At 37.1% G+C, this 24,869-nt stretch overlaps 1 protein-coding gene across 6 annotated transcripts in view; it reads left to right on the forward strand.

Annotated features, from left to right (window-relative positions):
• The window catches only part of LOC150094189 (protein still life, isoform SIF type 1-like), an 881,056-nt gene that overhangs the window by 361,103 nt on the left and 495,084 nt on the right, over positions 1-24,869 (forward strand). For all 6 annotated transcript variants that reach the window (XM_090412285.1, XM_090412284.1, XM_090412288.1 and 3 more), the window contains exon 10: positions 6,374-6,517. In XM_090412285.1, coding sequence (XP_090268411.1) covers positions 6,374-6,517 — 144 coding nt within the window. The remainder of the gene's footprint in view (positions 1-6,373; positions 6,518-24,869) is intronic.

The following is a 24,869-nucleotide window of genomic DNA, read 5'->3' on the forward strand; positions in this document are numbered from 1 at the left end:
TTGGTAGAGCGGATAAGGGATGCCAACTTTTTATATGGTCTGTAGGAAGTAAGGTCATATTTTTTGAGGATATTGGTTATTTTTTCAGAGGTGCCCTGGATGTAGGGGATAGTGATAGACCTGGTGTAGTCTTTATTGTGGAGGGGGGGGGGGGTTGTGGTTTACAGGTTTTAGTATTTTTTGGATTTTTTGGGGGTTATAGCCATTGGCTAAGAAAGTGTTGAGGATGTGGTTTAGTTCCATAGTCAGGGCCTTGTCATCTGAGCAGATTAATTTTGTCCTGTTATATAGTGTTTTTATCACCCCATATTGTTGTGAGGGGGGGGGGATTGTTGGTGAATTTATCTGCCAGTGTGGGTGGGTTTTCTGTAAACAGAGAAAACCAAAGATCCATCAAGCTGGCGGGTAATTAAAGTGTCTAGGAAGGGGAGGGTGTTGTTTTCCTCTTTTTGCAAGGTGAACTGGATTCTGGGATGTTGGTTGTTTAAGTGTGTTAGGAAGGAGTGGAGTGTGTCTGAGCCATGTGGCCAAATAGCAAACACATCATCCACATAACGAAGCCAAATAGTGGGTTTTTGTGGGGCGGAGTTTAAGGCTTTCTCTTCAAATGTCCCACTCAAAGAAACCCTTGAGCTCATCCAAGCCAAGTTTCCTCCCGATATCTCAGCCCTATTTCAGTTCACAATGAACTCAGGCTATTTCGTTTGGCAAGGAAAGTTCTACAAACAGATGGAGGGGACAGCCATGGGTTCACCACTTTCCCCACCCTTGGCCAATTTCTTTATGGAGACATTTGAAGAGAAAGCCTTAAACTCCGCCCCACAAAAACCCACTATTTGGCTTCGTTATGTGGATGATGTGTTTGCTATTTGACCACATGGCTCAGACACACTCCACTCCTTCCTAACACACTTAAACAACCAACATCCCAGAATCCAGTTCACCTTAGAAAAAGAGGAAAACAACACTCTCCCATTCCTAGACACTTTAATTACCCGCCAGCTTGATGGATCTTTGGTTTTCTCTGTTTACAGAAAACCCACCCACACTGGCAGATACATTCACCAACAATCCCCCCCCCCCTCACAACAATATGGGGTGATAAAAACACTATATAACAGGGCAAAATTAATCTGCTCAGATGACAAGGCCCTGACTATGGAACTAAACCACATCCTCAACACTTTCTTAGCCAATGGCTATAACCCCCAAAAAATCCAAAAAATACTAAAACCTGTAAACCACAACCCCCCCCTCCACAATAAAGACTACACCAAGTCTATCACTATCCCCTACATCCAGGGCACCTCTGAAAAAATAACCAATATCCTCAAAAAAAATGACCTTACTTCCTGTTACAGACCATATAAAAAGTTGGCATCCCTTATCTGCTCTACCAAAGACCAACCACTTCCCCTAGACCTACCTGGTGTATACCAGGTTCCTTGCAGCTGCAAATTGTCCTACTTTGGCCAAACAGGCAGAACAACAAATATCAGGATTTCAGAACACCAAGACTACATCCGGTTTCACCAGTACAGCCGCTCTGGGTTGGCAGACCATGCCTTAGATACCCACCATAAAATTCGTTGGAAGAAAACAAAAATAATCCATCGCAGCAAGTATAAATACGAAAGATTATTCAAAGAATCTTCAGCAGCTCTAAAAAACATTCCTAACCTCAACAAATTTGGGTGCATGAAACTGCCCCAAATTTGGGAGACTTTCATTATGAGAACTTCAGCCCAACCGCCAAGACTACCAAATTAGCCCGCAAGAGGGCACCATTAGGACTTTAGGAACAAAATTAGTTTATTACTTTCTTCCTCATTTGCTTTGTTAGTTCCTTAGTGCACATACCATATCTTTATGTTCCTGAAGATGGCAATGTGACATTGCCGAAATATAGAAGTGATTCATTAAAGTTATCTTTAATTAATATACTTCATATGCGTTGTTAATTCCGTAAATTAATTACCAGTTATGTCTAACCAACGTATAAGTCTTACTACTTAATCTGAATAGATCTGTGGGATTGGACAGTATACCAGCACGGGTCTTACGTGAAGCGGCTAAAGAATTGTCAGTGCCCTTGACCATATTGTGTAATCTGAGTCTCGGGTCTGGTTTAGTTATTCCGAAGGGGTGGAAAGAGGGAAAAATAGTTCCACTGCATAAAGGAGGATCCAAGACTACTGTTGCAAATTACTGACCGATCAGCATATCAGGAGTTGTTGTCAAGGTCTTGGAGAAAGTAGTCAAGGGAAAAATACAGGAATAGATTGATGAAAATGAGATACTGTATGGGGGGGCAGGATGGTTTGTGAAGGGTAGTTCATGCCTCAGTAACTTGCTCAGGTTTTATAACACCGTGATGGCTGAACTGGATAAGGGTAATGGGTTTACAGTGATACTGCTGGACCTGGCTAAGGCCTTTGACAGGATACCACATGGAATTCTAATCCGTAACTGCAACATATGGGAATGGATATAGGTTTGGTGAGATGGATAGGAGGGTGATTGATGGAGAGATACTAGAGAGTAGTTTACTCAGGAGTAGAGTCCAAAAGACGGCCTATGACTAGTGGTGTGCCGCAGGGTTCTGTTCTTGGACCACTACTGTCTGTTTAATATGTTCATTAACGATATATGGAAGGATCTAAGAGGCACGGTTCATTTGTTTGCTGATGATGCAATGGTGGGTAGGGCAATAGTGAATGCAGAAGATGTGAAAATTTTGCAGGACGATTTGGATAGATTGGAGGTCTGGGCTAAGGAGAATGGATGTCAATTTAATGTGGCAAAACGTAAGATTATGCATTTTGGGGAGAAAAGTTTAGCAGCAGTATACCACATTGGTGGAACTGTACTCCAGGAGATTGATGAGGCCAGGGACTTGGGAGTGTTGGTGGATAGGGAGATGAAGTTTAGGGGGCACATTGCAAAAGTGGCTAAATCAGCTCATCAAATCACTTGGATGCTGAAGAATACTTTGACGAGCAGAGATAAGTAAGTTATTGTTCCTCTGTATCAAGCCTTGATAAGACTCTATCTCGACTACTGTGCCCAGATTTGGTCACCTTGATGGGGAGGAGGTTGAGAGGATCCAGAGGCGAGTGACCAAGATGATAGCAGGTCTATGGAATGAACCTTATGAAAACAAGTTGAAGATTTGTGGATTGCAGAAATTGGTTGATAGGTGGAAAAGGGGAGATATGATTGTGACATCCAAATTGCAGAAGGGTTTTTGTAGGATTAATTCAGAGGATATTTTTGAGATCAGAACTGGTGGTGGGAGGACTAGGGGACATCCATGGAAGCTGGACAAGAGTGTAATTAGTAAGGGTGTTAGAGCTGGGTTTTTTACTTTTAGAGTGGTGAATGAGTAGAATAAGCTGCCAGAGTCTGTTATGAGTGCTATGACGGTGAATGAGTTCAAGGCAAAGTATGATAGATACTGTGTGAATGTTATATAGTTGTGATGGACATGATGTTTAGGGCCTCCCTCGATGAGTCTAAGGACTCCTTGGAGTCGCCCATAATAATAATAATAAGGTTTGGCATCATAGATTATTTTAGCTATTTAGAAACGAATTCTACTGGTTTCCATATTGACAGATGGCCAATGTTTCTTTCAATGTTGTGTATGAAATCTAGATATGGAATACGTTTAGGCGAAATGGCAAACTTATGACCTTGTGCTAATACATTTTTTTCATCTTCTGTTAACAGACAGAAGATGAAGAAGAACAACATTCCACTCAGACCCATTGTGGATTCTATTAGCAGCCTGACTTACAAATGATTAAGATTTTTGTCTATGTCCTCTCATAGGCCACTCTGCCTCATCAATTAAAAATTCCAGAGTTTCACACACGAAAATAAAAGACATGCTAATTAGCTTCAACATTGTTTCCCTCTTCACTAATATTCCCCACAAGGAAACAATAGACTTGTTAATTCAAAAATTTCCATCCGATATTGCAGAATTATTTAAATTTGTTATTACATTCGGACACTTCACATGGAAAGAAAAAATTTACAAGCAACGGGAAGATCTATTAGTTAATGCATCTCTGAACATCAAGACCATATCCGTCTTATCAAAATGCACAAATCTGGCCTTGCACAACACAGAGTTGAAAACCCAAACCATAGGATCAAATGGAAAAACACCAAACTTCTACGTAGATCCTAATGTAAACATGAGCATTTATATAAAGAAAGTGCTGAAGCCATACGTCACAGACCCAACTTAAACCATAATGACGTTCTTACTATCCCTGAAGTCTGGGAAATTGTCATCCTTAATTGTGTAAAATAAATTTATGTATGTTATTTTATTTTAATTTAATCCAATTTATTTTTTATCAGATATATTTATTTTAATTTAATTTTATTACCCACTACTACACTCATAGTAGGATTCCATTGTAAGCATGTGCCCTAATTGTATGTTATTTCTAGTATGTTTGAAATAACTGTAGTGATGATGTCCTACGATACTTAGGATGAAATGTTTACTTATTAAAAATAATTGTCCTAAGATACTTGGACGAAATGTTTACTTAAAAAATAATTTAATTACTGTGGTTTACGTGTGTATGTTTAGTTATGAATACTCCATAGGTTTCATTTTATAGAGTATTATTCACAGATACCTGTCACACCTCCTTAAATTCATTCACTGATGTAGATGAAAAATAGGTTATGGAAAAAGAATAGAAGTACATACCATTTGTACCATCACTGTAAGACTCAAGCTTGGAAAGTGATTAGTGTAATGAAATCAAAATTGGAATATGAGACAGAAGGTTAGTGCTGTGATCCAAGTAAACTTTTAAGGAAATCTTTGATTATATGGCCAGTAGGAGGAGAAAGATATTATTTCTAGAGGATGGATGAAGGTCTAGAAGTGCATGAAGAGGTGTATTTTGAATACTCTGGATGTCTGTATAGCAATGGAAATGGAATTTTTTCAAGAAAATTTTTCAAATTTTTTAATACATTGTGGTAGAGAACTGATATTACCCTTGGTCTGGCCATTTAATTATTTCCTGTAAGTCCCCATGGAGTGGAAAAAGGATTTGATAATGCCATTGCATGGTACTGATGTCAAAATTAAGGAATCTGACTATATACCAGTTGTATTTCTTCTATGGTTAAGATTTTGGAGAAATTAGTTGGTAATTGGGCAAGTCCTGTTTAGGGTCTTTTTTGTTTCAGTAATATGTTGCCATTTTTAATTAAGTAACAAGAATGGCTGATTTTTTTGCTAAGGCATGTGACAGGGTACCATACACAGTAATTTGATATTTAAGTTGCAACATATTTGGGTTAAGATGTCAAAGATTTGTGCATGGGGAGCAGTTTTAGAGAGAAGGAAGGTCACAAATACCACATGGCTCATTCCTGGAACTTTTACTGTTATAAAGGTTAAAATCAGTGATGCTGTCACTCAGTTTCAATGATGTATTCACTTGTTTGCAGATGAAGTGAAGCTGGGAAGGGTTATTTGTAATAGTACTAATGTTGTAGCTCTGAAGGGTTTGAATAAGCTAGAAAGGTCACAAATGAATTGGGATGTCAGTTTAATGTAACCGAAAGTAAGGTTCGAAATTTGTGATCCAGAGATGGGATGCTGCATGTTCTATTTGTGGAACTATATTGAAATAAGTGGAGAAGGGATCTTATGGTTGACTGATAGAAATTTGATGTTTATGGGACATGTTGCAAAAGTTGTGAAGTAAACCCTAGTATTCCTGCAATACTGAAAAGACCGTTGACAAGCACAGATAAGAGGGTGGTAGCGCTGTTGTGTAAATTCCTGATTAGACCACATCTGGAATGTTCAACTTTAGTATCTATGCTCAGGTCTATGGGGGTTAAAGTGGATGTAGCAACCTTGCAGAGGATACAAAGGTGTTTAACAAAAATTATATCATAACTGTGGTATGTTGGTTATAAAGATGGATTGAGACCTATAAGCTGTCAAGATTGACACAAGGAAATTTTTATATGTTAGAACAAGGGGAAGGGTAAAATGACAGAGTCTCATCCCTTTGAATCACAATTGACTTCTGTTTATTTTAGAGTATATTTCTGTTAGAATAGCACACACAAAAAAGTCTGAAATTAAAGCATTAGGAAATAAATTTATATTTCTCATATAACTTCTGTTTAAATTAACTTTCCTCCATAAACCTTGTTCCTAATTGTCTTCTTAATCTCACCATTCATTTTACAATTCTGCTGTTTAACTTCCTAGCATTTGAAAGTTAGTTCACCCATGCTTATGTAAAAATATATATGTAGTATATTTTGATTTCTTATATTCTAATAATGGATTTAAATATTATGCTTTGATTTTTAGGCTCCATGCCAAGTAGAACTGGAAAACTGGATTAATAGTATACATTGTGCCTGTGCTGCAGCATTTGCGCGACATCGTGGAAAAACGGGAACACTTCACCTATTACAGGAAGAGATTTTTCGTTTAGAAAAAGAAATTGAATCCGTAAGTCCAACTAAATAGGCATACTTTTTTTTATCGACAAATTTGCTGTCATTTTGTGTAGAATTTGGGATAGCAGACTTAAAAATGAACTAGGAAAAACTAATGCTTGATGTAGAAATAGTGTTATCACCTTAGGAAATAAATTTATATTCCTGATATAACTTCCATCTTCCATCCCAAGTTATCTTTTCTCCATAAACCCTGTACCTAATTGTCTTCTTAATCTCACCATTCATTTTACATTTCCACTGTTTAACTTCCTAACGTTTGAATAAATACATTCAGCTCTTCTACAGGGTGTCCCATAATTCATGCAAGAAGTAATTTTGATAGAAAACACAGGTTTTTAATTAAAAATTGTAATTTCTTATTGATTCATAAAGTATACAGTATAGGGTTATGCATGGAATAGCATATCGGGTAAATGGCCTCCACAGCTTTGCTGGCACATACGCACTCTTTTGTCGAAATTTTCCATGACCGTTTTGCATAAATGTGGCTGAATTTCGTTGATACAGCGCTCAATTTCCTCCTTCAAGGCGTGGATAGTCATGGGCTTGTTGGCATAAACCTTATACTTCAAAAAATCCCAAAGAAAAAAGTCCAACAGCGTTAAGTCACATGATCTGGGTGGCCAATTCTGATCACCAAAACAGGAAATTACACGACCAGGAAATGACTCGTGCAGTAATTGAATTGTTTCTCAGGCTCTATGGCATGTGGCACTGCCTTGTTTCGAAGAAGAATGGACCAATGATGCCTCCAGCCCAAAATCCGCACCAAACAGTGACACATTGTGGATGCATTTGTTTCTCAACAATCACTCGTGGATTTTCTGAACCCCAAATGCGACAATTTTGTCGATTAACGAAGCCATCAAGATGAAAATGAGCCTCATCGCTGAAGATGATTTGTTCAAAAAATAAGCATCCACTTGTTGTTGTTCCATAATCCATTCAATGAACTCTCTTCGCTGTATGTGGTCAGTAGGCTTCAGTTCTTGAGTCAATTGAACTTTGTAAGCATAAAGATGCAAATCTTTCGTGAGAATACACTGTAGAGAGCTTCTCGAAATGCCCAATTCAAGACCACGGTGCCGAATTGATGTTCCTGGACTCTCAGCAACATTCTCACGAACTGCTTCGATGTTTTCTGTTGAATGACGGCCAGAGTGTATAAGATCACTAATTGATCCAGTTTCCTTGAATTTTTTAATTAATCTTTTCACAGTTGATGAAGTTAAATCACTATTCCGACCATATTTTGTACAAAAATTGCAAACTGTAGCTGCCAAACCTTCATTATTTTTAAAATATTTCTCAACAATGAAAATGCATTGTTCTTTCATGTAGCGCTCCATTTTTAATAACCCTGGACTGTCAGCTGTCATGCTGTCTTTTTTTCTCATCGGCAACACTTTACCGCACAAATGGCGCTAAATTTAAATCTTGCATGAATTTTGGGACACCCTTTACTTTAAATTTTTTTAACCAGTGTCAAAGGAGCATTAATCTCCTTTGTACTTAATTCCCATTCTCTGCTGTTGATCAAAGAAAGCCGCTATTTAGCTTTCTGCAGTCACCTGTTTGGCATTTCTGCATATATGCTTTCCTTACAGTTCATCTTATATGGTAGGCAGCCACTCAGATGATCATTACCAGCCGGGAGCAGATTGAACACACTTCATTCATGGTAACATTCTCTCTAATGCAGTGATCAAATCCAAGAATTATGTTCCTTATGCAACTCTTGCAGATAAACTGTCAAAATATTTTTTGAAATCAGTTTATCAAATGATAAATTTTTCAAGAGCAATAGTTCAAATGACATAACTCTCAGAATATGGCATTCAGTGTATCTCTTATCAGAATAACATGCAAACTTTTAGAATTGAAAAAACAAAAAAATAAATAATTAATCATAATCTATTAAAAATATGTCACTAGTTTATGGAAGAGATTTTTCTAAATTTTATTTCTACAAGTCTGTATTCTGCCTTTGTTTCATAGAATAATTTGAATCTGCTTTTATGGAATCATTTGAATATTTAAAGTATGTTAAACTCAGCTGTAATTCATTGCCATCATCAGATTCCTGATATGTACCCTCAGGAAGTGTATAGAATAATATGATAGTACTACATGAAAAAATTATGCCATTACTAACTTCCAATCAATAATTTTACTCCAAATTAATCTGTTACCTGTCAAGACTCCAACTTTATCAGATCTTATATTTCTGTCTTAAGGCACTTTTTACTGTATCAATTCATCTATATCTTGGTCTTCCTCTGGATCTTTTTTTCCTGCCAACCTGGCAAAGAACACTCGTTTACTAATCTTTCTCTCCCATTCTGTTTAAGTGATAGTACCACCTGAGATTAGCTCTACTGACACATTCCTGAATGCTAACAATGGCAGATTCTTTCTTAATATTCACATTTTTAAGATGTTAATGTTATTGATGCCGTCTATTGACTCCACTAATCTTTCTCAGAACTCTCATATCAGATTTCACCAGCCTTTGATCAGGTGTTTTATTTCTAACCCAGCTCTCAGATTCATAAGTTAAAATTGGTTTAAACACTGTCTTGTATACAACAGCTAATTTAGTGTTTTGACTAATTTCATTCTTATTTCATATATTCAGCTAACTTCCTGCCACACCAACTTTACTAATTCTGATGTCTATTTCCATATTCAATTTGCCATCTTCACTAAAAAATAGCTGAAATGTTTCACTTGTTCTATAAAGTTCACCATTCAGGATACAATTGAGGTTTTCAATATTTCTGTGTATTTTCTTTGTCTTTTTCATGCTGATTTTCATATCAAATTTATTCCAACAGTTATTTAATTTGGTCAGGGAATCTTGCAGACTTATAGTGGATTTATTTAGAAGTATAACATCATCTGCATAAAGCAAAGAGCTGTGATTAACATCTCAGATTTTTATATCAGGTGTAATACCACTTTCCTTCATAATGTGATCCATATAGATAATGAATAACAGAGGGGATAAAGTACATCCTTGTCTGACACCAGATTTAACACCAAAACTATCTTCCTGTATTTCCTTGAATTCTAACTGCTGACTTACAGCTTAAATAGCGACTATGTATTGCTCATTATAATGTCCCATTTACACTATATAACTGTAGTGTTTTGAAGAGCTTTCTTTCCTCTTGTTACTATGTCATATGCATTTTCCAGATCAGCAAAACTGAAATACAAATCCCTGTTATATTCCCAAGATTTCTCATTGTCTTAAAGTGAAAATCTGATTCTGACAACCTCTATTTGGCCTGAATCCAACTTGTTCACCAAGCTTCTCTTCCACAATTGTTCTTAGCATTTCTCTAGTATACTTGCATAAATCTTACCAGGAACACTCAATAGGGAAATACCTCTAATTCTCACATTCAGTTTTATTGCCCTTTTTATAGATGGATAATTTGAAAGTTCTACTCATTTTGGAATCTTTCGAAGTAATTACTCCAATCATCTAGAATATCCTTATCTTCAGTTTTCATGTCACCTTTATCATCTGATTCTTTTTACATTACTTTTTCCTCTATATCTAACCTTAGGCGCCGGGGGGGGGGACTGGAACCTCCGTTTTGAGTCATCAGAATTCAAGGAGAACTGGCCTACCAGTCCAGAACTCTGGTGTTTGGGCGTCTCTTTCTAGTCTTCAAAATTCGAATCATCAGAATTCAAGGAGAACTGGCCTACCAGTCTGGAACTCGTGGGGGGGGGAGCATCGTAGGTGCCAGAGCCCCCCTTTTGAAGACTCGACATTCAGGGGCTATCCTGAGTGTCAAATCTTCAAAATTCAAGTCATCAGAATTCAAGGAGAACTGGCCTACCAGTCTGGAACATGGGGGGGGGGTGCCTTAGGTGACAGGGAGCATAGCCCCCCTAGTATTATATATATATATATATATATATATATATATATATATATATATATATATATATACACACACACAGTGGATTTGGGTTAACTGGGGCTAGAACACTTTGTCCCAATAAGTGGCTGCCCCAATTATGCAACATTTTATGGAAAAAGCTATATCACGAAGTAAAAAATGTTTAAAAATAAACAAACTTTCAGTATACCTTTGTTAACCATGTTTTTATTTTTAAAATAAATAAACATGCACACATGTGTTAATATCCCTAAAGATGTTAATTATACATAGGTATCTATCAAAGAAGCATATTTTCCCTAACAATTATTCTGAAGAAATTTATTGAGTGCAAATAAATTTCTTGGCATGTTCCCTTTCTAGACGGCAACTGAACAAAATCAGTATAGGTATCTAATTCAGATAAAGGCTGCCTTCTTGCATAGCATAAAGTAGTGTCATAATTCAGCAATAAATTATTATTATTATTTCCTGGCTTGCTGATTAGTCATTTGTTCAGGTGCATTATCCTCATTGCTTTCTTTGTCTTCTGGAACTTTAGATGTTTTGTTGCAATTTGTTCAACAATTGCATTCTCACAATCTTCATCTTCATTTTAACATTGAAGGCTGTTGTCAATGCATAAAAACTCTTTGTAGTGTTTCTGGAGAGCTGTTGCACAAACTGAATAAAAATTCTGAAATAGGAACTGACGGGATATCATCACGGATGCTAAAAGAGTGTTCAACTGAATTGGCTATTCCCTTGACCAGGTGTAGAATTTGAGTCTCAGAACAGGGAAGATTCCACAGGAGTGGAAAGAATGTATGGTAATCTCATTGCACAAGGGTGGTACAAAGACTGATGTATCCAGCTATCAGCTAATCAACATTTCGAGTGTAGTGGTGAAGATTTTTCGAAAAGTTGGTTAGGGCTCGAATTCAGAAATGGATTGACAGAGAATCTCTACTTAGCAACGAACAGCATGAGTTTACTAAGAGAAGGTCATGTTTTAGGAACTTGCTCACAGTCTATAATGTTATCACTTAGTTACACAAGGAGAATGGATATGGCATAATACTTTGGGATTTTGCTGACTTTTGACAGAATACTGCATGGAATACCTTTACATAAATTGGAGAATATGGGATTGGATTATAAACTATTGGCATGGATAAGAGGATGGCTGTCTGACAGATATCAAAAAGTTTTATATGGGAAGTGTGAATCCACAAGTTTCAATGTTACCAGTGGTGTGCCCTCAGGATCAGTCCTTGGTCCATTGATATTTAATCTGTACATTAATGACATTGGGAAGGATTTGACATCCAACATATAGCTATTTGCTGATGATGCAAAGATAGGTAGGGTAATCAGGAGTGCTGCTGATATGCATACTTGCAGAATGATTTGAATAGGCTGGAATTGTGGGCATGTGAAAATGACTTTCATTTCAATTGTTAATAAATATAAGGTCATGCACTTCGGTGTGATTAGATATTCAATGTCGTATTATATTGGTGGGCTTATGCTTGAAGAAACTGGTGAGGCTAAGGATCTTGGAGTTTTAGTAGACAGGAAGTTGAACTCACAGAATAATGGCAATGCAGAAGCGAACCTTGTTGTGTAAAGATAAGGAAGTCATTTTGCCTCTTTACAATGCCTTAAGACCTCACTTGAACCATTGTGCACAGGTCTGGTGTCCTGTTTTCTGTGGCGATTCTGTGGAGAGAGTGTAAATTAGAGTTGCAAAAAATTATATCTTGCTGCAGACACTAGCCAACAGGAGAAAGAGGGGATGATATGATTGAGACTTACAAACTTCTGAAAGGGTTATGCAGAATCTCAATAGATGGAATTTTTCATTTTATGGAAGGCGGGGAAAGGACGAGAGGGCATCCATGGAAGTTGAGAATGAATGCTCTCAAGAAGGGGTTGAAGGCTAGATTTTTTTTTCCATAGAGTGGTGTTTGATTACAATGGATTGCCACTGGATGTTGTGTGTTCAAGTAGCATGAATGAATTCAAGAACAGATATGACAGCTGGTGTGAATAGTATGACCACCCTTGATGAGCTACTGACTCACTGGAGGTCTCTCTGAATAATAGCAATTATTATCAGTCGTATCTGTCTTTTCCTGGTCTGAATTCTTAAAAGCACAATGAGCAAAGCAGTTTTGAATTGTTTTGCTGCTTATTCAACTATCTCAACAAATTGTACTGCCTGTAAAATGGTAACTTTTGCACTGATTTCTTTGGTGGCATTCCTAAACTGCAGTGAGCATTTGTTACTGCTTTAATGTCAGATGACAGTTGGCTGGAAAACTAAAGCCATTAGCTAACAATCCTAGTCATGAAAAGTGCAGTGAAATGGGCAAATAAAATAAAATAAAATAAAAATGCTACGAGCATCAGCATTCTCCATAAGTTACAAAAATGACAGAAATGCAAGAAATACTGGTGTATCCTCAAAGTGACAGGTCAATCACGCCAACTGCCAGATAATAAAAATGCTGTTAGCAAACTGGAATGTGGACACAATAATCAAATGCAGTTTAAATCAAAGATGCATCAACATCTGTTGTATTCAAGAGATGAAATAGAAGGGGCAAAATCAAAAAATATTGGAAATGGATACAAACATATCTACCACAGCAATGTGGCAAACTGTAATGGAGTTGGTGTGGTGATTGACATTGAGCTTTAGGGGCATATATGGAAGTTAGGAATAAGTGATCTTATAATCACTGTTAAATTAGTACTCGATAAGCAACCATGCACAAACATTATCTCTGCTTTTGCCCCACAAACTGGTTGTAGTGACTTAGACAACCAGTCTTTCTGGAATGATGCTGATTACTGCCTGCAAATATACAGGTGATTTCAACTATGCTAAGTGAAACCTACCAGAGTTCACGGTAACAAAGGTTGTGGTCTACAAGCCCAGAGGGTGAAGACATACTGCACTTTGCTTCAATGTATGATTTAGCAGTTATTAACACCTTCTTCACAAACCTATGTAACACCTTATTGTATGAAAAAGTTGTAATGTAAGTGACTGCTTACCATGCAATGCAGACTTCTGGTAGCAGAGCTTTTGATGCCAAACCCAGTGATGATTCATAGAGTAAAGATCTTTATAATTTGATAGCATAAACGTGACCAGCAAGAGGGACAAAACTTGTGTGAAGATCATGTTGATTACCTGCATTAAGAGGGACTTAGAAGCTTGGCGAATAAAATATAGGACGACTTCCAATGATACTGCACTAAACAGGCTGCACACCATTTAGGCATATTGAAGGGGCATATAAACAGCAACAAGGAAACCATGTGGTGGAAGGAAGAAGTAAAGGACAAGCTTCATAATAAGAAACTCCTTTTCAAACAATGCAGTGAATTAAAACTAAAGAAAACTGCATTGTATATCAGGCAGCAAAGAAGGATGCAGAAGAACCATAGTACAAGCAAAAGCTAGTGGTGCAGATGATCTTTATGCATGACTTGAAATGGCCAAAAATGATAAGGAAATCTTCACAATCACAAAACAAAACCATCATTGTTCAAAAGACATCAAGGCAGTCATATACATAAGAATGAATAGGGGATGTTACTGACAAAGAGCAAGGACATAAGACAGAGACAGAAGGAGTATTACCAATACCTGCTAAATGAAACCTGCCCTAGCAAAGTCTTGCCTTACTTACAAACAACAGAAGGTCCTGTGCTAGATATCACTGAATTAGAAGTAAAAAGAGCAATTGACAAAATGACAAACAACAAAGCCACATGAATTGTGGAAAAGGCTGGTTGCGGTAGGTATGACCTTCCTGACAAATCTTTTCAACAGGATCCTTGCAAAGAGGATGTCAGATGAATGAAGGAAAAGCTATCTGATGTTTTTCTTTTAAATAAAGGAGATGTGTGACTCTGTGAGAATTATAGAAGAATAAAACTCATCTTTCAAATATTCAAAATATGCGAGCAAATATTTAATCAGAGGTTTCAGGAGCTAACAAATGTCACTAAAAATCAGTGTGGATTGTCTCAGGAAAGTCAATTGATTCCATATATGTAATCAGAAATTTACTAGAAAGGCGCAAAAATAACATAGAGATCCTCCACCAAGTATTTATTGACATGTAAAAGTCCTTTGATTGGGTTCCACAAAATCCCAGGCATTAAAAAGGAGGCTATGGTGACATAAATATCTTTAATATTTATGTCACCATATTAAAGATATTTAAGGAAGCTTAAATATCTTTAATATCTTTTATATGATCAAGACATTGAGATCAGATTAGGAGTGATCATAAGCTATTATGCTTTCTATAACATAAAAGATGAAAATCAAGGAATAATTAGATGGGTCATGGAAATACAATGATATTAAAGTTAGCTATATTGCAGGAATTAAAAATTTATTGAGAGACTGTCTTTCAAGGTCTCATGCTGAAGAAAGTTTATCTGATGAAAAGGAGAGTGCTTCTAAATCAAAACTGCTTGTGTTGTCCAAATTGCAGCTTCTGAGAAAAAAAAAAATGAAGTACAGTAATTGTACATGGGTAAATCAGTGGCATCCACAATGGGAGGAAATGGCACATTTTCTTTATGTGCCATTTGGGCTGAAAATAATTAAAATGAGTTAAATATAAAATATCAGTATTGGTATTATTTCTGGAAAAATTCCCATGTTGCTCCTCTTGAAACTATTACTTTCACGGCTATCATAGACTGTTTTTGTTTAGGAGTGTCCCTTATTTTAAATACATTGGCTTTTTTACCTCAAGAAAATTTTTAGGGCATTATAAGTGTATTTTAAAGGAAAATATAGCAGAATAATTAAGGAAGAACATTTTGTACATACTTTGTTTATATGCTAGGATGACTTCATTCTTCATATTTCTGCTGTTAGGCTGTTAAAGGGAGGGGGGAACTTGGGGGGGTGTTTGACTCCAGGCGGGAAGAATAATTTTGAAAACCTGGGTTTTTTCTAAAATAATACATACATATATATATATATATATATATTATTATTATACGTAAGGGCGCTTTGCGGAAGGGGAAGAGTTTTATGGGAAAACTGAGGTGGGGGACAGCGTTAACGAGGTGCGAGCGTTTCAGTAGTGTGACCATCATCAGAACATTTTCGGGATGAGTGTAAGGCTATGCCATGACCATATGTTGTATCTGCCAAAAAAGGGCATTTATTGTCGCTTATTGGTCAGAGGCATGACCTGATTTGTAAATTGTGGAGCTTCCAACATTCGGAAATTAGGTAGGGTTGGTGGACATTGATTGAGTTTTCATCACATTTTATGGCTATTGTTTCGGATATTCTAAGCATTGTTTCGTTGTCTTGTTTATTATTATGGCCTTGTCGATTTGCGGGACATGTTTCAATTCAAGGGCGTGAGCTGCTATTTCTGTCTTCCCTGTACTCTGTATTCTATTTTTCTTTTTGATGTAGTGTTGTTTTTTAGTGTTAGAAAACTTGGGTTTTCAAAATTATTCTTCCCACCTTGTGTCAAACACTCCCCCATGTCCCTCCCCCTTTAACAGCCTAACAGCAGAAATATGGAGAATGAAATCATCATAGCATCTAAACAAGGCATGTACAAAATTTTCTTCCTCAATTATTCTGCTATATTTTCCTTTAAAATACTATGATCCTTAAAAATATTATAATGCCCTAAAATTTTTCTTGAGTAAAAAAAGCCAGTGTATTTAAAATAAGGAACACTCCTAAACATAAACAGGCTATAATAGCCATAAAAGTAATAGTTTCAAGAGGAGTGACATGGGAATTTTCCCAGAAATAATACCAATATTTAATTTGTGTTTTGTAACCATACAACTCTGCATCCATTGGCTCTCTACTCAAATAAACCCCCCTTTCTGCCCCCCCCCTCCATCACAATAAACGCCTTAAAATAAGATCGGTTTAGCACACCCACCAAACACAAGGGTATGCCATGGGCTCATGTCATACATTCAATGAATGTATTATTTTCACAAAAGAAACCTACCAGAAAACCATCCTAACATACACCACACAAAAAATACACACAACATTCCTTAAAAATTGCCTCCATCACAACGTCACACCAAATTTTGCAAATGTGCACGGAAATTGCTCCATTCCCTGAAACAAAAAATCTGCTGCCGGGCATCATGCTCACTCATCAAACAGGCCATACATGACAGGTTCAAAAAGAAAAATCAAGCATATTCATACATTCACAATACAAAACGCAGATTGAAAACTTTATTGACCCAAAGGAATGGGCTGTTTTTTCTGAAAGTACCCAAACACACATAAACAACTACACGCAGTTAATAGAAGCCTGACACGCAAAAAAATGGTTGGCCTTAACAGGCACCCAATACACATTATGTACAGCTCCCATTCCTTCAGACATCACCGCCTCGTGACCCACACAAGACAACTCCATAAATCTATCACATCACACTCTCACACCTGACGAAATCACCATCTTGCACAAAGGACTTAACTTTGCTTTATCCCCAAAATACACACTGAGAAAAGACATCATTATTGAAGTCCAAGCGAAACTTGAAAATGACCCAAACAGAGATACTATATTCCAGAAAATAAACAACATTATCAATAGCAAAATAATAGTGAAACCCAACATTACTCCCTACTTACAAAAAGCCTTATTATCTTTAAGAATGAACCCAGATATGATGATCACTAAAGCAGACAAAGGGATACTGTAGTCATCATCAACAAAACCGATTACCACAACAAAATAACGGTCGTCTTAAACGACCAACACACCTACCAAAAAATTCAAAATGATCCCATCCCCGACCTCATAAAACAAATCAACAGCACCCTAAACACCTTAAAAAGTCAAAACAAGATTGACAAAACCACAATGAAAAACACAATCCCCTGCACCACACGCACCCCTTATATGTTCGGGAACATCAAAACCCACAAAGACGGTTAACCGATATGGCCAATAGTCTCCTACAAGAACACCACCACAGCAACCTTACCAAAATTTGTTGTCAACGTCTAACTCAATGATTAAAAATACGGACAGCCTTTTCCAGAAAATAAATAACATTACTTCATCCTGAGATGATGTCCTCACCTCATTGAATGCAACTTCATTATACACTAACATGGATGTCCCCAGAACATTCGACATCGTACACACTACTCACAGAAGACCACACCCTGCACACATGCACAAAATTAACACCTAATGACATCATTAACCTGATCAAACTCACAATATCAGCCAACTTCTTTAAGTTCAACAACAACATATACGTTCAAATTTTCGGCCTCCCTATGGGCCAAAACATCAGTGGACATCTAGCGGAATTATTCCTGGCATACATAGAATCACTCCTACTCCCCCCCCGCATCATCTTTTATGGCAGATACGTGGACGATATTCTATGCATTGGTAAACCCACACACACCACCACCTTACAAACATCCCTCAACAATTACAGTAACAGACTAAACTTCACCATGGAAACTGAACAGAACAAATCCATGAATTTCTTAAATCTGACACTAATCAGAACTAACAACAAAATAACCACAAAAATATACCACAAACCCACACATATCAGAAACTACCTCCATTTCAGTTCATTACCACCCATATTCCATTAAAAAAAATCAGTCATCCTATCACAATTTCTAAACGCTTACAAATTCTCAACCAACCATAATTATCTTAACATGGATTTTTAAAAATCGCAACTATCCCACACAACTAATAAATAACACAAACAGAATGGCAAAAACCCATCATAACTGACTTCCAAAATACAAAAAATACAACCAAAACTGACTTCCCAACAGGTATGGTCATCAAACTGCCATACATCCAAAACACATACAGAGCCTACAAATACGTTTTCAAACACACGGGCTATAAACTAGTATTCACCACGAACCAAAAATTAGCAACTCTCCTAAAATCCACTAAATCGCTCACACACAAAGAAATATTTGAACACCACAACGTAGTCTACAAATTTCCTTACCAAAAAAATTTGACATCACCTACACAGGCTCTACCATTAGGTCTTTATGCACTAGACTACAAGAACCCCTCCAGGACTGAAACATCCCTATTTCGGAACATTTAAACACTAAAAAACAACGCAACATCAAAAAAAAAAATAGAATACAGAGTACAGGGAAGACAGAAATAGCGTCTCACGCCCTTGAACTGAAACATATCCCCCGCATATCGACAAGGCCATAATAATAGACAAACAAGACAACGAAATAATGCTTAAAATATCCGAAACAGTAGCCATAAAATGTGACGAAAACTCGATCAACATCCACCAACCCTACCTAATTTTTGAATGTTGGAAGTTCCACAATTTACAAATCAGGTCACGCTTCCGACCAATAAGTGACAACAAATGCCCTTTTTTGGCAGATACAACATACGGTAATGGCATAGCCCTACACTCATCCCGAAAATGTTCTGATGATGGTCACACTACCGAAACGGCTTGCACCCCGTTAATGCTCCCCCCCCCCCAAGTTTTCCCATAAAACCCTTTCCCAAAGAAGTGCCCTTAAGTATAATATATATATATATATATATGTGTATATATTATTTTAGAAAAACCCGGGTTTTCAAAATTATTCTTCCCACCTGCGTCAAACACTCCCTCACGTTTCCCACCCCCTTTAACAGCCTAACAGCAGAAATATGGAGAATGAAGTTATCCTAGCATCTAAACAAGGTATGTACAAAATTTTCTTTCTCAATTATTCTGCTATATTTTCCTTTTAAATACACTTATAATGCCCTAAAAATTTTCTTGATTAAAAAAGCCAATATATTTAAAATAAGGGACACTCCTAAACAAAAACAAGCTATGATAGCCTTAAAAGTAATAAAATATCAGTTTGTTGTTTTAATTTGTATAAAACTACAAATTAGCAAAAACTAATTTGTAGTTTTTGCTACAAATTTGTTTTCAAAACATTTGGCTAAATGTTTCGCTAATTGTACATGGGTAAATCGGTGGCATCCACAATGGGAGGTAATGGCATGTTTTGTTTATGTGCCATTACCTTCCAAACAGTCAATACCCCAGGATCCAGTTTTACCTTGGAAAAGGAAAACTACAATAGTCTCCCATTCCTAGATACTCTGATCACACATACACACGAGCCTGATGAATCACTCCTGGCATTCTCCGTTTACAGGAAATCTACACATACATACATATAGATGCAGTCATCCCCCCCACCCCACCCAACAATATGAGATTATAAAAACCCTATATAAGAGGGCAAAGTTAATCTGTTCGTATAACAGTGCCCTAACTACTGAACTTGACCATATCTTTAACACTTTCTTAGCCAATGGCTGCAACCCCCAAAAAATAATAAAACCACGTAACTGCAACTCCCTCCTCCCCTTCAAAGCAAGGATTACTCAAAACCTATCACTTTTCCATATATCCAGGGAACATCCGAAAAATTAACAAAAATTCTAAGGAAATATAACCTTACAACCAGTTACAGACTACATAAGAAATTGGCATCTTTTATCTGCTCCAGCAAAGACTGGTAATGAAAAAAGACAAAGATGGTAATGAAGTATTGATGCTTGAAGAAAGGAATATGAGACTGCATGTCCAGAGTCTCAGGAGGATAAATCAGGTAGGAATTTGCTGGGTGAGCAACATCAATAAGAAGGAGTTGTAAAAAAAAGAAAAGAAAATTTTGTGAAAGAAATATAAAGAAAATGGTGAACAAAAAGCCAATGAGTATTACAAGCTTGGGCGTGAAGGATGTACTGAAGGATGAACTGTATGGTAAGACGAGGGCTAATCATCAGAGGAAGCTAGCTGATATGGCCAAAAGAAATCCCAGAGTTCTTTAACTATGTGGTAACTAAAAGAAAGAATGACTAAAGAGAGATGACTTTAAAGAGTGCTGATGGTAGGGAGGTATCAGAATCAAGTGACATAGTTATTACTGAGTGATAATTTTGCAAAAGAATGCAATCCAGGTGGAGATACTGTAGTGCCTGTTGTGAAAATAAAATATGAATTGGAGGTGCTTAGGATATTACATAACCTTAATGTAAATACAGCCATTCGATTGATGGGATATCAGCCTGTGTGTAATGAGATGAGCAAGAGAATTTCCAATTCTTGTAACTGAGCTGTTTAATTTAAGCCTGAGTCAGAAAAAGTCAGAAAAAGAACTCTAGAAAGAGGGCAGAAAGGTTCCATTGCATAAGGGAGACTTCAACTTCAAGACAGGTAGCAGATTATAGGCCAATTATTATCTCAAGTGGTGAGTAAATTGTTGGAGAAGTTGGTAAAAAAGACAAAACTTGGGACTGGCTGGAAAGAAATATACTTTATAGGATTGAGTATTGTTTTGTGAAGTATAGGTCTTGTCTTGCCTTAGTAATTTGCTTACTTTTTATAATAAAGTGACAGTTCAGTTGGATAAAGTTTCGAAATTACTACACGTTGATACTGCTGGACTTTGCAAAGGCATTTGACAGGATACCACAAGGAACCCTGTTGCATAAATAAATTGGAACAAACTAATGACTGATATAAAACTGATTATTTGGATAAGAGGATGGCTGATGAACAGATGCCTATTTGGAGCAGACAAGCCTGGTGACTGGTGGTATACCACTGGACTCGGTACTTGGTCTGCTGCTGTTTAATTAGTACATTAGCAATATAGAAAATGATTTATGGGGAAATATTCAGTTTGATGATGATGCTCAGCTAGGAAGAGTTAGTCAATGAAGATGATGTAGAGATTTTGAAGGATGGCTTAAATAGACTGGCTGTATGGGCAAAGAATAATGGCTACCAGTTTAATGTGACCAAGTGTAAGGTTTGGGATAAAGAGATCATGAGCTATGCACTACATTGATGAATGCAAACTGTAGGAAATTGATGAGGCCAGGGATATGGCAGTGATTGACAGGTAGTAGAAGTTTAGAGGGTGTATTGCAAAGGTGTTCAAAACAGCATATCAGATATTATGTGGATGTTGGAGAACACGCTGACAAGCATTGATAGGAAGGATATTGCTTCCTTTATAAGACTTTAATAAGACCACATTCGGGCTACTTTTCATACAGATCTGGTGTCTTTGATTCCATAGGGATGAGGAACTGGTGGACAAGATCCAGAGCCAAGTGATCACTGAGGATTATTATTATTATACGGACACCTGCATGGGCTCCAAAGACTCAGTGTGGGAGACCAATCTATCATAACTCTCTTTGAACCCATTAACACACAAAGCACTCACAACTGACTCTGACAACCCATTCCATTCATTAACCACTCTCCAAGCAAAAAATATAGTCCTCACACCCATACTGACCACATCTTTATTCAACTTCCAGGGATGACTCCCTTGTTCTGGTTCCTCTAGCCAAGTGCTGAAACATTTCCCCTGCATCTATCCTATAATATCCTTTAAGCAACTTAAATGTTTCTATCATATCCCCTTTTTCTCCTATCAACCAACTTCTGCAATCCACACACCTTCAATCTATCCTCATAGGGAACATTCCACAGGCAAGTGACCAAGATACTCACTATCTTGGTCACTTGCCTCTGAATCCTTTTCACTGCTTCCTCATTCCCAAGAAACCCAGGGGACCAGACTTGAGCACAGTAATCCAGATGTGGGCGTATCAAGGCCTTATAAAGAGGAATTACAACTTCCTTATTTCTGATTAAAATGAAAAGCCAAACGGCTAGTTTTCTGGCAACTTAATAGAAATTAAGCAGATAAAAATCCTATGTTGTTATATAGCCAGTAAATGAAACTCAAGATCGAGAACTTCGAATTGCCTTCGCCGATAGTTTTTTCGGCATTGAAACTCATATAGATTGTAGTTCTCGATCTTGAGTTTCACTTACTGGCTATATAACAACATAGGATTTTTATCCGCTTAATTTCCTTATTTCTACTTGTTAATGTGGTCTTCACTAGCCAAGTAATTTTATGGGCTAATTTAGCAACCTTAGCAATATATCCTGTAAACTTTAACTATCTGTCTATCACCATCCCTAAATCTCTAGCTCCATCTATTTCCTGGAGTACGGTGCCATCAATGTGATACACAGCTTGTAATCTATTTATCCCAAAATACATAATTTTACATTTCTCGACGTTAAACTGATACCCATTAACTTTTGCCCATACTGACAGCCTATTTAAATCCTCCTGCAAGCTCTCCACATTGCCTTGATTAACTATTACTCTACCTAATTTCACATCATCAGCAAACAACTGAATATTTCCTTTCAGGTTATTTCCTATATCATTTATGTACAAATTAAACAGCAATTGTCCCAGCACTGAACTTTGTGGCACACTGCTAGTCACCTGTTTTTGGCTCGATTCTGTCCCTCCATATACCAGATTTTGATATCTGTCCAGCAGCCACCCTCTTATCCACTTAAACAGTCATATCTATTCCCATTTTTTCTAATTTGCATTGCAGTGTTCCATGTGGTATTCTGTCAAATGCTTTTGCAAAATCCAGCAAAATCATTGTGTAGCCATTTTCTTTATCCAATTCAGCTATTATTCTATTATAAAAAGTTAATAAATTACTAAGACATTACTGACCCTTTACAAAACCATGTTGACCCTCAGACACTATCATATTTTTATCTACCCATTCTTGAATTCTCTTTTTGACCAATTTTTCTACTACTTTTACCACCATGCCTGAGATACTAATTGGTCTATAATTTGCTACTGTAGTCTTAGAATTATTCCTTATGCAAAGGAATAATTTTGCTCTCTCTCCACTCTCTTGGAACTCTACCAGAGCTGAGACTTAAATTAAACAGCTTAGTCAAAGGCATTGCCATTTCCCTTGCACATTCTTGCAAAACCCTAGCAGATATCCCATCTAATCCTACAGCTGTATTTACATTGAGATTCTGCAATATCTTAAGAACCTCCAATTTATCCGCCTCTGTTCCCACATTAGTGTCTGTCACATATGTTGAAGCAGTAACCTCACTAGGATGATATATGCTTGCAAAGTGGTCATTCAGTAAATCAACTATTTTATCTGCTTCTGTCTTCTCGTGACCATCATCATCACTCATTAAGGTTAATCTTCCATTGTTATTTTCCTCTTACTTGCCACATAACGAAAGAACTCTTTGGGATTTCCTTTGGCCTGTTCAGCTAAAATCTTCTCATAATCTGTTTTTGCCTTTCTTGCTATGCTGGTTACCTTTCTTTCCTGAGCCTTGCTACTGTAGTTCATGAGTTTGCTGGTCATCTTTCTCTTTATATACCTTCTACAGCATTTTCTTCTTCTTCTACATCTTGTGCTTAATGATATTATTCATTCATCTAACTCTTATCTGATTAACACTCCTTATCCTAGGTATACAATTTAATACTGCTTCCTCTAGATGACCCTTAACTATATCCCATGCACCACTAACATCCTTACCCTTCGGTGTTTTATGTCATGGCACAGATTTAAGCGTTTTCCTAAGCATGTCATAATCACCTGCCTTGTAGTTCCACAAATACTCCTTAATAGAATATTCCTCATGTTTTACAATCTCCAAAGTCAAGATCCCCTGGTCACTTTCACCAATTGGAGGCAATGTTGTCATCTTGGTTATGGATAGCTCTTCTGATACTATGATAGGTTCAATACTTCTCGACTCCTAGTCCCTTCCATCACATGCTGCCTTAAGTAATTATCCCTCAGCAGGTGTATAAATTTTGTTTCCTTCCAGTCTGTATCTCCATAGTTGAAGTCCCCCCATAATAATCACTCGACCTGTACTAATTGTACTAATTTGGTGATGCATGTCTTCCAGATCATCTGTGGAACTCTCTAGCCTGTATCAACAACCAACTGTATATTTTGTCTAATTGGTCTTAATCTCACACCAGATTGCTTCAAATGAACAGCCACCCTCCCACATGTCTGTTATTCTTTTTGGTTGCAATTCATCTGCTATCATCAGCAGTACTCCTCCCCCCATTTTGTCTTCTCTATCTTCCCTGAAAATATTAATCCTTCACTTTTAATCCCTCTAACTACATCATCTACTGTTAGCCAAGTCTCACTAATGCCTATAACTTTTGGCGAGGTTGCACTAACTGATGCCAAAAATTCCTCCTTCTGGCATTAGTATATAGAAATGGCAACATCCCTTTATTCCCCCACCCACCTTTACTTTCTGGATTGTGACTACACTATTCAATATTTTTTGCTTGAGAGACTTGCTTCATGGTTGCCTTCACACAAACTCACTTCTTCCATCCTAATTGCTTAAGTTTCCCTGAATTTGCACGTCAGCATACTCGTGAACAAAGCTCTCTCTCTAGACACTTAACACCAAAACCATTCAGATGCAGTCCATCTGCATTGTATAAAT

Source organism: Typopeltis vanoorti, chromosome 22 (genome assembly GCF_054136105.1).
Source record: "Typopeltis vanoorti isolate ZY-2024b chromosome 22, IOZ_Tvanoo_1.0, whole genome shotgun sequence".
NCBI classification, from domain to species: Eukaryota; Metazoa; Arthropoda; class Arachnida; order Uropygi; family Thelyphonidae; genus Typopeltis; species Typopeltis vanoorti.